General features: G+C 38.1%; 1 protein-coding gene across 3 annotated transcripts; it reads right to left on the bottom strand.

Annotated features, from left to right (window-relative positions):
- Positions 1–1,502: 1,502 nt before the first annotated feature.
- On the bottom strand, positions 1,503–11,312 carry PPIL6 (peptidylprolyl isomerase like 6). 3 transcript variants are annotated; one of them, XM_026726626.2, is made up of 8 exons: positions 11,091–11,309; positions 9,429–9,524; positions 8,636–8,824; positions 5,736–5,798; positions 4,321–4,468; positions 3,510–3,566; positions 2,260–2,395; positions 1,503–1,739 (listed from the first exon to the last, which is right to left on the bottom strand). In XM_026726626.2, exons 1-8 carry the CDS (start codon positions 11,193–11,195, stop codon positions 1,628–1,630), a joined length of 906 nt encoding a protein of 301 aa, XP_026582411.2. In that variant the 5' UTR covers positions 11,196–11,309; the 3' UTR covers positions 1,503–1,627. The 3 variants fall into 3 exon arrangements, with proteins under 3 accessions (XP_026582411.2, XP_087769457.1, XP_087769465.1); XM_087913331.1 differs by lacking the exon at positions 3,510–3,566 and having other exon boundaries at positions 11,091–11,312; XM_087913339.1 differs by lacking the exon at positions 5,736–5,798 and having other exon boundaries at positions 11,091–11,311.
- Positions 11,313–12,885: the final 1,573 nt, after the last annotated feature.

The following is a 12,885-nucleotide window of genomic DNA, read 5'->3' as shown; positions in this document are numbered from 1 at the left end:
TTGTAGCATCCCCATGATCATGTGATCAAGTTGCCAGATGCTTGGCAACTGGTTCATTCTTATGACCATTACTGTGTTCCAAGGCAAACTTTTGCAGCCTTTTGGCATGCAAAGTCAATGGGGAAGCCAGATTCACTTAACAACTAGGTTACTAACTTAGCAACTGCGGTGATTCACTTAACAACTGTAGCAAGAAAGGTCATGAAATGGGGAAAAACTTACTTAACAAATGTTTCACTTAACAAAAGAAATTTTGGGCTTAAATAATAAATGAAATACTGGAAGTACCCATTGTCAGCTACCGGAAGGCCTTTGGAGCTCAGGGGAGGCCGTTATTGCCCTCCTGGAGGCTCAAGGGAAGCCTCTGCAGCCTCAGGAGGCTGAAAAATGGACCTTCTGGAAATACTGGAAGTGCCAAAATGGGCCTGTTTTCAGCCTCCTGGGGCTTCCCTCAAGCCTCCAGGAGGGCGAAAACAACCTCCCCCTGGGCTCCAGAGGCCCTCCGGAGGCTGAAAACGGGCATGTCTGGTATTTCCAGAAGGCCCATTTTTTTGGCCTCCTGAGTGCAGAGTCTTCCTTCAAGCCTCTGGGTGGGCGAAAACTGCCTCAAATGGGCCAAAAATCAGCTGGGAGCTGTGTGCATGTGCAATGCAGATAAGGGGGTGGGGGTGTTGCACATGCATGCGTGGGGGAAAGGGGCGCATTGCATTGTGGGTGCCAGCACATGTGCATGTGCGCTATCATGCACACGCACACTTTTGGCACATCACAATGAAAAGGTTCGCGATCACTGCTATATATGCATACAAATAGATACAGATTAACAGAGTTGGAAGGGACCTTGTAGGTCATCTAGTCCAGTGGTCCCCAACCACCGGCCCTGGACCAGTACCGGTCTGTGGATCATTTTTTACTGGGCCGCAAAGAAGTGGGCGCTGCCATCTTGTTTCGACGGTGCTTGAGAAAGTGCTTCCGGGTGAGCTTGTCCGTCGTCGGTTTGAAAGCGGTGTTTGGGTGCTGAAGGAATCCTCGCGCCTTAGTTTCGTCGAGGGGGGGGGCGGCTTCGAACGAAGAGCGGTCCCGATGGCAGTGGAGTCTCGCATTAGGAGGAGATTAAGAAAGAGCCCGAAAAGCCCATTGACAAAGATACAAAGGAGGAGTTGAAGGTGGCGGGGAGAAGCGGGGGACGGCTGGCTGGCTGGTCGCTCGGCTCGCCTTGCCTTGGTCGTGTGTGCTGATGCCGGTACCGGTCCGTGGATCATTTTGTGATGCCGGTACCAGGCCATGGGACAAAAAAGGTTGGGGGCCACTGATCTAGTCCAATCCCCCGCCCAAGCAGGAGACCCTGCATGATTGTTCTGACCAAGGCATCATAGACCATAAGTACGCACACGCTTATTTTAAAAACAAGACTTATTTTATTGCAACGCTGGGAATTGTTTTTATACTTTCTTTTTCACATGACTGTATTTTGCTTTGGAAAGGAAAAGGACAATAAGTGCTTTTATTTTGTAAAAATTTAAAAGTTATTTTTATTTGTCAACTTTTTTAGTTGCTACAAGTCATACAATCAGAACAGAGCTATACTCTACAATAAAATTAAATTAACATCTACAGTATACAGTAATCATGGCTGAAAAACATTACAATTAATAATTCTACATTGTAGTTTTGGTCTCTCATTGAATGTCTCTGTTAGTTCCAGTTCCTGGAGAACTTGTGAGCCCTCGATCACCTGTCTAGAGTAATAATGAAAAAAGAAATCCAAGTAAATCCTTGGAATTTATGGCAGTTGGATTGGTATTAAGCCATAGTTTAAGAGTACCATTTGGTTGCTTATTTATTTATTTGGTATCTATGGCCGACCATCTTAAAATACAACTCTGGGCTTCTCTTAAGAGTCATAAAACTATAAACCTATAATTTCCTATAATTAGGAAAGCAAAACTAAAATGAAAAAGAAACCCCTGGCACCTAGCCATCTTCTAGGATTCCCCAATAGTCACTGCCCCAATGCTTGGGAAAACAGAGAGGTCTTAAAGACCTTCCAGGAGGCTAAAAAAATGGGTTGCCAGATTGTTGGGAGGATGGTGTTCCACAAGGTAGAATAATGCAGCTATCTCACTTCAATGAATCTTCTCACTAATACTGTTTTGAGTTCCATGATAGAAGAAAAGCAGGAGAGAGAGACATAAAAAAGAAATGTTCCCATTTCAGTTATTTATACTTGGGATACCCAGAATGACATTTTACACATACCCAAAAGCCACATATTTGGTATTCAGATACGGTGCAGGTTGTAACGTGATGTAGAATTGGGATCCGTTGGTGTGACGTCCTTTGTTGACCATTCCAAGAACCCCTCTCTTATCATGGGGAACTGCAAAACTTTCATCTAAAAACAGTACAATAAGCAGTATATAGCTGTGTATGTGTGGATATACCTACATATAAACATACAAATATCAAGGTTGATGAAATTGTCTTTATTTCCATTGAATTAATTTGCCTCTGTGCGCTACTGCACAAGTTAAAAAGTCTTGATTAGTCAATCCAGAGGTCATTTTCTAAGTCTTTTCAGCTCGTGCAAAAGAGGCTGGGAGGCTGTTGCTTCCCTTTAATTGCTCTCTTTCCCTGGTCCTTGATCACAATCAGCACCATAATACATAGTCCCACTTGTTTCTGTGTATGGTTTTACTCTCCCATTGGAGTGGAGTTGGAGTGTGTGTAGAAATACCTTGTTTTTGCAGTGAATTCTTGATTATGGACACCATAAGGAGCAGTTTACCTCTCAGGTGACGTGGATCAAATAATTTGATTTATGGGGAGTTGTTTGGCCCTAAACAGACCTGCTTGGGACTGAAACCAGGTTTCTCTTTGTTCTCTCCCTGGCTCCCTGCAAATAAGGCTATAGTATAAGCACAGCTATCTATGGCCCGTTAATTTACTTTTTCCAGTGTTATATTGGCTTGTCCACTTGCCTTAGTTAATTGTAATATCTATAAATCAACCAGAAAAAAGTATTGATCATTCCCAGTTTTAGACAGAAAGATTAGGAATACCTACTATGTACAATTCACAAATCCACCTCAAAATGGAGCTCCTCACTATTCCATACCATGACAATGAGTTGCTCTGTGGTTCCTAGGAATAGTTTATTGATCTCCATGCTTATCAATCTCTTTTATAGCTTCACTTCTCCTGGGGTTGATGGCCAAAAATTAAACACCTTGCGAATAATCAAAAATTTAAAATATATAAATTCTAAACTGTTTTTTAATCTCTTCAGCTCAAACCTTTTATAAGGAAGTGAAAATGGAAAGTAATGTGGCATTTGCATTACACTGACTAAAGTAAGAGCTTCAGTATTTCCTTTACTCTATTTTACACTATTTCAATTCTGTTTTCTCTTAGATTATTTTTTACATTTGGAGTATAATCATTACCTATGATATTTGTGAAGCCTACTATTTATGTAGGGCCAGCATAGTTTAAGAAAATACTTCTACCTTCAAACACGGGTCCATATATCGATTCACCCCCATTTCCTTTTCCACCATCAATATCTATGTACATTATGAAAAAAAAATACATTATCTTTCTATATAAGAATTTTAAATGACACCATCATATATAATATTATAATTTGTAATTTCTCTCTTTAAGCAAAATTAGGAAAAATATCAGAAAAAGAAAAAGGAAAATCACAAAATTAAATATAAATGAATATTTTACAGATTATCTGTGGCTGATTATAATGGTTCTCTTTCACTGAAATGGCTGTCTAGAACTTCACATACATATCCATGCTTGAGAAGCCCTTATCTATTTCATGACATTGGGAAGAGTGCTATATTAGTTTAACGGTTATTATTAACAGGTCCTGCAATATAGAGAACTGATAATATCACAGTTGTTGCTGAAATATATCTCTTGTCATCCAGGATGGTCATGTTTGCTTGGGTTCCTGGGAAGCATAATTCAGCAGCACTTGGAGGATCACAAGTTCCCATATTTTTGTTGTAACAGAAAGCCCAATGCATCTTTATGTCAAATACATTATGACTATTCTATGTTTAGGCTTGCTTCCACCTGAATAAAAGGCTTCCGTCCAGATAAATTTATATAAAATTTAAACGTTGTGTAAAAATTCCTTCATGTTTTATTTTTCCTCCATGCTTTTTTATATACCGACATGTGATTATCTAAAAGTTTAACTCTTATTTAAAGGTTTAGTTTTATTCTGGTGATGGGGAGGAGGAAGAACACTCTCATATGCTGGGTAGTGTACCAAACCTATGAACAGATTTCAGTACATACCTCCTCCTTGTATCCAGCCATTTTTTACAATTCGATGAAAAATTGAATCCTTGTAAGTGAGTGTCAATCCAGACTCAGAGTACCCTTTTTCTCCTGTACATAAACACTTGAAATTATGGCATGTTCTGGGGCAGATATCAGAATAGAGCTGGACAATAGAAGGAGAATATGGAACATTTCAGAAGCTCAGTTCCTGAGGTCAGTGGGAAAAGAAACATTACATTAATTTATGAGATGAATGGATCACAATTAATTCTGTATATTCCAGGAATTTTATCAAAGATTGTGATATCATTTTAAAATGAATGTTTTATCCTCAAGAGAAAAGACAATTCATTTAAAAATGGGAACAAAGAGTCACGACTCAGAAATTGAGGTCTTGAGCATATCCTTCTACTGTTATCTGTTATTTTAGGGTGACATAGACTTACTTTTCTGCCTCAGTCCAATTGCTCAATATTATTTCACCCATCTCAGCCTGCCAATAAAGCAATACAACGAACAGCCCTTGGCAATGGTGTTGGCTCTGTTTTAGAACACCTGTCCTTTGCCAAGGGGCTCTCCTGGCAATTATTCAACTACGTTTCAGGAGGAAACTAATTTTCTTCTAAAGAACTTTTAGTTTAAGTTTTAAGAAAGGGAATGGAATTTTCCAACTTATTCATTTTAGTATTTCCATATTTTAATAGAATGTTCACAGGGACATAATGCAGAAATTAAATATGTGTACACACACACACACACCAAGGGGTGGGGAGGGAGAGGGCTGGAGGGAGAGAGAGATGCTGAATATGTTTAAAGAGAAACAAAAAGGTTTGAGGAGAATTGATAGTAAGAGTCTATTGGATTGCAACTTTAATAAATCTTTTACATTTTAAACATATATTTCATGAAATAAGCATAAGCTTGCATTTGAAATTTTTTAAAATTAAATTATATAAATTTTATATTCTGAGGAGGCATTGGATCAACTTTAAAAGTCATTCCTTTAGCTTTGTTACACATATGCCTATGCATACATATATAAGGGATTAAACCTTCTAAGGTGACTCTTTTCATGGGAAAATTTAAGTACTTATATAAAAATTGATTTCAAAAAATCTGTACCATTTACACCCATCCTAAGAAAATATTTTGAAATAAAATGGACTGATCAAATCAACATTTCACCAAGGAACCCACATATTTTAGCCTCAAGAGACCAGAAATGTTGTACACACTATTGCATTGTCACCCAAATAATTCTGATGAGCTCTCCAACTTCCATCCATGTTCCAATGTGTAGTTGATCTCACATCAGGAATTGGACCTTTAAGTAATTGGAGTGTTTAAGTAACAGTTTTGAACATAACTGTAATTGCTTCCATGTACATGATAAAAGCAAGGATTGTTTGTCTTTTCCTTGGGCAACTTACCTCAAAGAGCAATTTTCCCATCGAAACTTCATGAATTGCTATTTCCATGAAAACAAACATATGCTGCCAAGATAAAGAAACCAAACCCTATGGTTAAAGTAGAACTGAGTGAGTGAATCACTGGATAAAGATTGCTCCCTTCTGACTCTTAGTCATGCTTTAGAAGGTCAAATTCCAGTAAGTAGTGAATTTCATCAGCATTTCCCAATATTTTATTGTTAAGAAGACTTGATCAGTAATCATCAACTAAACTTTCAAAAAACTCAGACATCATATGGATGAGTCTGGAAAGCATTCCAGGGTAGATGTTGACAGCAGAGGTATCAAACTTGTGTCGTCACAGCATCATGTGACATATCAGGACGTTTTTCCCCTTCGCTAAACCGGGTGCGGGTGGGGCCCACATCTGATGCATAAGGGCCCATGAGCCGCGAGTTTAACACCCCTGATATAGAACAATCCAATGCAGAGGTGGTATTCAGCAGGTTCTGACCAGTTTTGGAGAACCGGTAACAGAAATTTTGAAGAGTTCAGAGAACCGGCAAATACCACTTTTGACTGGAGATTTTACAGTATCCTTCCCCTGCCACACCCACCAAGCCGTTCACAGTAGTTCACAGAACCGGTAGTAAAAAAAATTGAATCCCACCACTGATCCAATATATCTGTGAAATTTAAGCAAGGAGAAGAGATCTACATTAGGTGGGCAAGCTGTGTTTTAAGGGTTGAATTAATTCCTGGTCATCCCCAAGTTTTCCACTTCTCCACTGTTACTGAACCTCTACTGGGAAGGGTGTGCCAAAGCTTCATAAAGAGTTTTATGAAGGCACTACATGGAACTCAGTGAAGTAAATGAATAGCTTTGGATAGGGAGGGAGGTGGCGTATAAGTTTAGTAATAAACAAATAAAAATAAAATGAATGGAATGGAATGGAATGAAAGTCACCACATAAACCAGGCTATTGAAAGCACATCTGTCAAGGAACAGCTTGTCCGGCTACAGTTGAAACTGTCTGAAGTTAACAGCGGTGTTTTTTTTTTAAAAAAGTATGTATTAATGTAAATTAGAGAAAATGATACTGAAAATATCCTGCTCCTTTTTGAATGATTAGAATAAAATTATTTCCAGCTTCATTATGCCACTTCTATTTTAGCAGGCATTAAGCCTGAGATCAAAACAGTTTTTACAAGATAAACTGTGAACTTTCACAGTGAGTAATTGCCTGTGTTCCACAATGCATTCTTGAGATGGTGGGAGGAGACTTTTTTGTGAGCTTTCGGGATCATTTTGTTCCCAAAATGGACTGAATGTAGTCCATTCAACAAGCCTCTTATGGCAGGGCTGCCAAACTCCTGGCCCATGGGCCGGATGCATCACACGCTGGCCACGGCTATGCCCGGTTTAGCAAATGGGGAAAAAGTCCGGATATGTCACGTGATGCTACTATGACGCCGTGACTTTGACACCCTTGTCTTATGGTAAAAGGCCAAACATTTATTTTCCATCCCAGATTTGAGCTGCACCAAAACTACCATATCATGGACATTGTCAATTTTTGCATCAGACTCAGCAGGAACTCACACAGCGTTCCGGACATTTCACCTATATTAAAGCACTTGGCTTAATTTGACAGAAAACTCTCAGATGTGGCATGGCTACATTAGTATCTTTACGCCAGTTAAGAGTGAAGCCCTACACTAAATCATTTGTTTACTCACAGCCATGCAAAGAATTCATAGCCTTTAGGTGCAGCTTTGTTCCAACGTACAGGCTTTTTCTCCCTGCTCTTCTGAATTCATGATATTGGCCAATCTCATATGGCCTTGAAAGGCAGCTGAAAGATGTTCATGGGACAATTGCTATTTGCCTTGGAATTACTGGTTCCTGCCAAGCTCAGCCCTTACAAGCATTTAGACTGTGCTCTGGACCTCAGCTGCCTGTTTTTAACCACTTACTCATTCACTGACAATTTTTTCAACTGGCATGTTGCAATTTTTTTCAACTGGCATGTTGCATATTTTGTAAAAAAATATATGGAAAACTAACTAGCAAATAAGTATTACTGGCTTGAGTCATGCAGTCAGTGATGGCTCTGGAGTTACAAGCTGGCTTATCGTGGCTCCAGCATCACTGACAATGAAATATACTATGGCCCAGTGGTGGGATTCAATTATTTTTTACTAATGTGGGTGTGGCTTGCTGGGCGTGGCAGGGGAAGGTTACTGCAAAATCCCATTCCCTCCCATCCCACTAACCTGCTTTCCAGCTCCGTTCTCCTGTGCAGAGCAACAAAAGAAGACCCAGCCGATCAGCTAGCACTCGGGAGGCAGAGAATGGATGGGGGTGGGGCCAATCAGAGGTGGTATTTGCTCCAAACTAATCAAAATTTCTGCTACCAGTTCTCCAGTATTGGTCAGAACCTGCTGAATACCACCTCTGTTATGGCCTCCCACATAGATGCATTAAATGTTTCAATTTAAAAAGCATGCTGATATATCCGTGCTTGGCCTGGAAATGTCAGTAACAATCCGTTTTAGTTTATTTGTGAGGATTGTTTGGGCTTTCCTGAAGGATGGGATTTTGGACAGCTATAAATCTGTCAGAAGCTATTATTGGTGTTTATTTGTAAAGCTTGATATGAAGAGAGGGATTTAAATCTACAGTTGTAAGGTTAGTATTTTGTAAGGTTTATGTGATTTAAATGCCACAAAAATGATGACTACGGCAACCTAAAAATGGGATAAAATTTATTAATTTAAATTCTCCTGGTTACTCTTAATTTTCTAAAGCCTTTTCTAAGTAAACTTTATAAAATTAAACAAATGAATTACATGGAGTTTTATGCAAACTCCAGATATTGTATAGCCATCAGTGAGACTTCTAAAAACCCAAATATCACCTGTTTGGCTTTTAAGTATTTTGTGAGGAAATCTGATGTAATTGCTTCATAAAGTGCTGTGGGCTTAAAGTCTTTATAATCCCAAACATCATAAGCCCACTTCAGCAGCATTTTTTCATCTCCAAGAAGCTGACCATCAACAAAACACATCACACTGGATGGATATTCCCATATTTCACCTCTCAGTTCCTGCGATCAGAAAACAAAATGGCAATATTAAGGACTGATACACATATCATAGAAAATCACTAAACATTTTACGTTGATGATAAAATCAAGAATAGATCTGAAAAGATAATGATGAGTTTCTGCTAAAAGATTCAAGCTTGAAAACATTACATAAGTCGATCAGGGTTATCCATTTATTCTTGAATTTCTAACCCGTCTTTCTGTTTCTTCAACTGTAGATTCACTGGTTATATTCATGCATCAAAGTAAGCCATAAATTGTTCTTTCTGGATCATTTTATTGTGGAATTCCAGCTTACAACAAAGCACAGAATAAGGCATTTGTCAAATGTGGCTTATTAGACAAATCATAATTTAGTATAATATGCTATACTGTTAGAGCTCAAACAAACTGTTTTCCCTTAATTTAGGCTAATTTGTCTTGATTTGGAAATAGAAGTCATACAATCAGAAATTAGCCAACTATACTTTATCATGTGGTACAAACCAATCAGTGTAATTACTTTGCAGTTCAGTGGGGTGTGCTAACTCTGAAACTGGAATAATAAAACTAGTTATCTATAGATAAGCATATTGCAAAAATATAGCCAGAAATTAAAATATACCTTCTTTTTTTCTTGTAGATATTCATCCCATGCAAACTGCAATAAAGGAAGTACTTTAGGCTCAGCTATCTTCTTGGGGAAATTTCTCCTAAGGGTCTAAATATGCAAGAGAAAAGTTTTAAAGACTATGTTTTATATTTTATAATGGTGCTCCTAAAATACACATAACCATTATTATCATATAGCAGTTCATATAAGTTACTTAAGTGGTAATCTTTTGGGATCACCTATAAGAGAGGAATTTATACAACTTTACTTCCATGTCATATGTCATGCAAGAGTTTTATCTTGTTAATGATAAGATGTCAATTTATTTATATAAATAAATTGCATTTATTATACAAGAGTAAAATGGCTAAACAGTTTAAGCAATAGAGTAGTAGCAGTGAGATGAGACTTACAAATCAGTAAATTTATGTTTTTCATCAAGCATCAGTTCAACTGAATAGTCCTTAGTTAGCTTCCACCTCTCTCTACAATATACGGTATTTCATTGTATTTCACAATCTAGGAAGTATGTGCAATGAACTGACAGATATTTATGATGTAGCATCAGAACTAAGTATCTGAATTAAGGTCAATATCCTTTCACAGAAAAATCTACTCTAAGGAGATTTTGATACATGTCAAATTTTAGTTACCCCTCCCGCCACTTTGGATTAGCCATTTTGTTCATAGTAGCTCTCCTCCATCCTTACTTCCTTTTCTCTGTAGCCCTCCCAACTCTTTAAAGGAGATGAGAGGTTGCAGGATAGGTGCCTCCTCCACAGTCAATGAAGAAGGCATTCCATCAGTGAGTTTAATTGGTTAACATCTTTTTAGTCTACCCATCTAATTAATTTTTGGTTTTTCGTAATAATGTGTGAGTTGACATTGGATACTAAGAATAATAATAAATATTCTTAGTAGAGCACTTTTCTTGCAGACATAATTCCCTCCTAGAGTGACATTCTCCATATCTCTACATCTGCAAAGATTTTCAGCAATTGAACTAAACATTTGAAAAAAGTCAACTTGGGGGAGGTTTTTCTCCACCAGATTTATTTCTGTCATTTATTAAGTGAAGAAAAATTGTTTTATTTTATACTTATTTATTTTATAAGTTAATTAGCTGCTACAGAAGGCAGGAGAAACATAGGAACGGACAGTTTGTCAGAGGCATTATTTTTTTAGTTACAAAACTCTACCTTATAATTCATACTGACAGCACAGAACATAAAAACATATGGCTCAAAAAACATATAACCAGAAAGATCTAGTCCAACCTTCTTAAGGCAGGATACCTTATACTATCCCAGTCAAATGGTTCTCCAGTCTATTTTGGAAAACCTCCAGTGATGGTGCACCTACAACTCTAAGAAGCAAGCTATTCCATTGATCAATCTTTCTCACTGTCCAGAAATTTTTCCTTACTTCTAGGTTGGATCTCACTTTAACTAGCTTTCCACTCATTACTTCTTATAACACATTTAAATCTTGAGCTCAACCGACCATTCTGTTCTGGAAAAATCTACCGTTCGTTGAGCCTTTGCAATACCACGTTTGCGGTCTGAAGAACTCAGGGACAACGTTATTAACAAAAAGAGCAACAAGGAAAAGAGAAGTCATTCCCAAAGATGTGAGCAGTGAATCTGCAAGAAGGACCTGGGTCCAGGGAATTACCTCCACTGCGTGTGCTGCCATGTGAAAGGAAGGTTCGGTGAGCAGGCCCACCACCTCCACTTCTTGAAGCTTTATGGACTGAACACATGGGCTTTTCGACCACATTGCCCACAGTTTTCCTCTCTCTTCTCTTTGCTTTTCAGCTGCTCCACTTCTTCTCAAGCAGCAGCCGAAGAAAAATCAACACGTCTCCTCACCATAGCAACTCCAATCAGGTGCTACCGTTCTCTCCAGCTGGGAGTTCTGCCAGCCAGCAGTTGAGTTTCAGCAAACTTTCCCTTTATCTACTGCAACATGAAACCCAAAAGGTCAGTTTGGAGGGACGTTTAAATCTGATAACTGTTATTATAAACCCAGAATGTTGATTTTTCCAATGAAACATTGTAATGAGATAGTGATGTGTTGATTCACTGAACATGCTGAGCTGAGATACCCACTAAGAAACCAACATACTTCTTATACTTTTCTTGCCTGTACATTTGTGTTTTTTGAGGGAATTATTTAAATAGTACAGATTGATTAGTGGTGCCTTGTAGAATTAATGTACACAGATGATAACATCTGATTAAAATCTCAATAATAACAAAGTGTTTTTGGATTGGTGGTGGGCTTTGCTAAAGGCCAATTTCTTTGTTCTCTGATTAATAAAGTTAAACAGATTAATTCTTGCTGGATTAAATAAATTCTGCTGATAGAAACAGCACGTAAGATAATGTCACATGTATAAGAACAGAGCTTAAAGTTAATCATTGAGAAAACACAATAAATTTAGTATGTATATAAGTAATTGTTATATACCCAGATCAATCATTGACTGCATGTGGTAACAAAATGACGCATTGCTTTATGAGTTTATTCTGACCTGAAAAGCAGTCCTTACTATCTGGGATAATGAAATACTAGAATACAGACCCAGTAACACTTTTTCATAGCTCCAGCAGTTAAGTAAGGAAGTAGTATTTGGAAAGACTCCATCTCTCCAGTGTAGCATAAACAAGATCAAAATACCATATATACTCACAGATAAGCTGAATCACATTTTTCATGGTATTTTTGGAGGTCTGCTTATCTACGTATATTAACGTATATGCTTACAGATAAGCCAAACCTAATTTTTAAGGTGCATTGGTGGTGCCTCAAATTCTGGTAACAACTGAGCCCAAAATTTATGTTGCTGAGTGAGACATTTGTTAAGCGAGTTTTGCCCCATTTTACACACTTTCTTACCACAGTTGCTAAGTGATTCACTGCAGTTGAATAACAGTTGTTAAGTGAAACTAACTTCCCTATTGACCTTGCTTGTCAGAAGGTCGCAAACGATCATGACCCCAGGACACTGCAGTGAGTCAGTTGCCAAGCACCTGGATTTTGATCATGTGACATGAGAATGCTGCAATAGTCATAAATGTGAAAAATGGTTACTGTTTTTAGTGCCATTGTAACTTTGGTCACTAAATGAATTGTTGTAAATCAAGGACTACCTGTACAGTAATGAGACTGGAATATTTTCCAGTGTAGACTGACAACTGTTTGCCATTTATACCCACTTCTATTGCAGCTTCTCAGATACTATCACCCTATGATCTAGAAATATGCTTGGCTCGCAGAGGGTTGTTCTGCAGACTGTTTCAAGATTTGTCCCTTTTTTCTTCTTGTTATTCTCATTCATTCGAGACTGTATAGAGAAGATCTCACCACCAGGTAAGGAATATCTAGCATGGGGGTCTTAATGAAATTGTGTAGAAGCTTTTCTGTTTTCTCATGTTGTTTTACCTAAGCATTTTCAATTCCTTAG

Source organism: Pseudonaja textilis, chromosome 1 (assembly GCF_049901715.1).
Source record: "Pseudonaja textilis isolate UNSWEBS1 chromosome 1, rPseTex1.2, whole genome shotgun sequence".
NCBI lineage: Eukaryota > Metazoa > Chordata > Lepidosauria > Squamata > Elapidae > Pseudonaja > Pseudonaja textilis.
Note: the sequence above shows the minus strand (reverse complement) of the source record. Positions and strands in the feature narration are given on the sequence as shown.

What these genes read in the sequence shown, in the direction of transcription:
- PPIL6 (XM_026726626.2), bottom strand. Translation starts at nt 11,195, where the DNA reads ATGTGGTCGAAAAGCCCATGTGTTCAGTCCATAAAGCTTCAAGAAGTG. An exon ending in AATACTTAAAAGCCAAACAG is followed by an intron (nt 5,799 to 8,635) that starts GTGATATTTGGG and finishes TTATCTTGGCAG; the next exon opens with CATATGTTTGTTTTCATGGA. An exon ending in ACCAAATATGTGGCTTTTGG is followed by an intron (nt 1,740 to 2,259) that starts GTATGTGTAAAA and finishes TTATTACTCTAG; the next exon opens with ACAGGTGATCGAGGGCTCAC.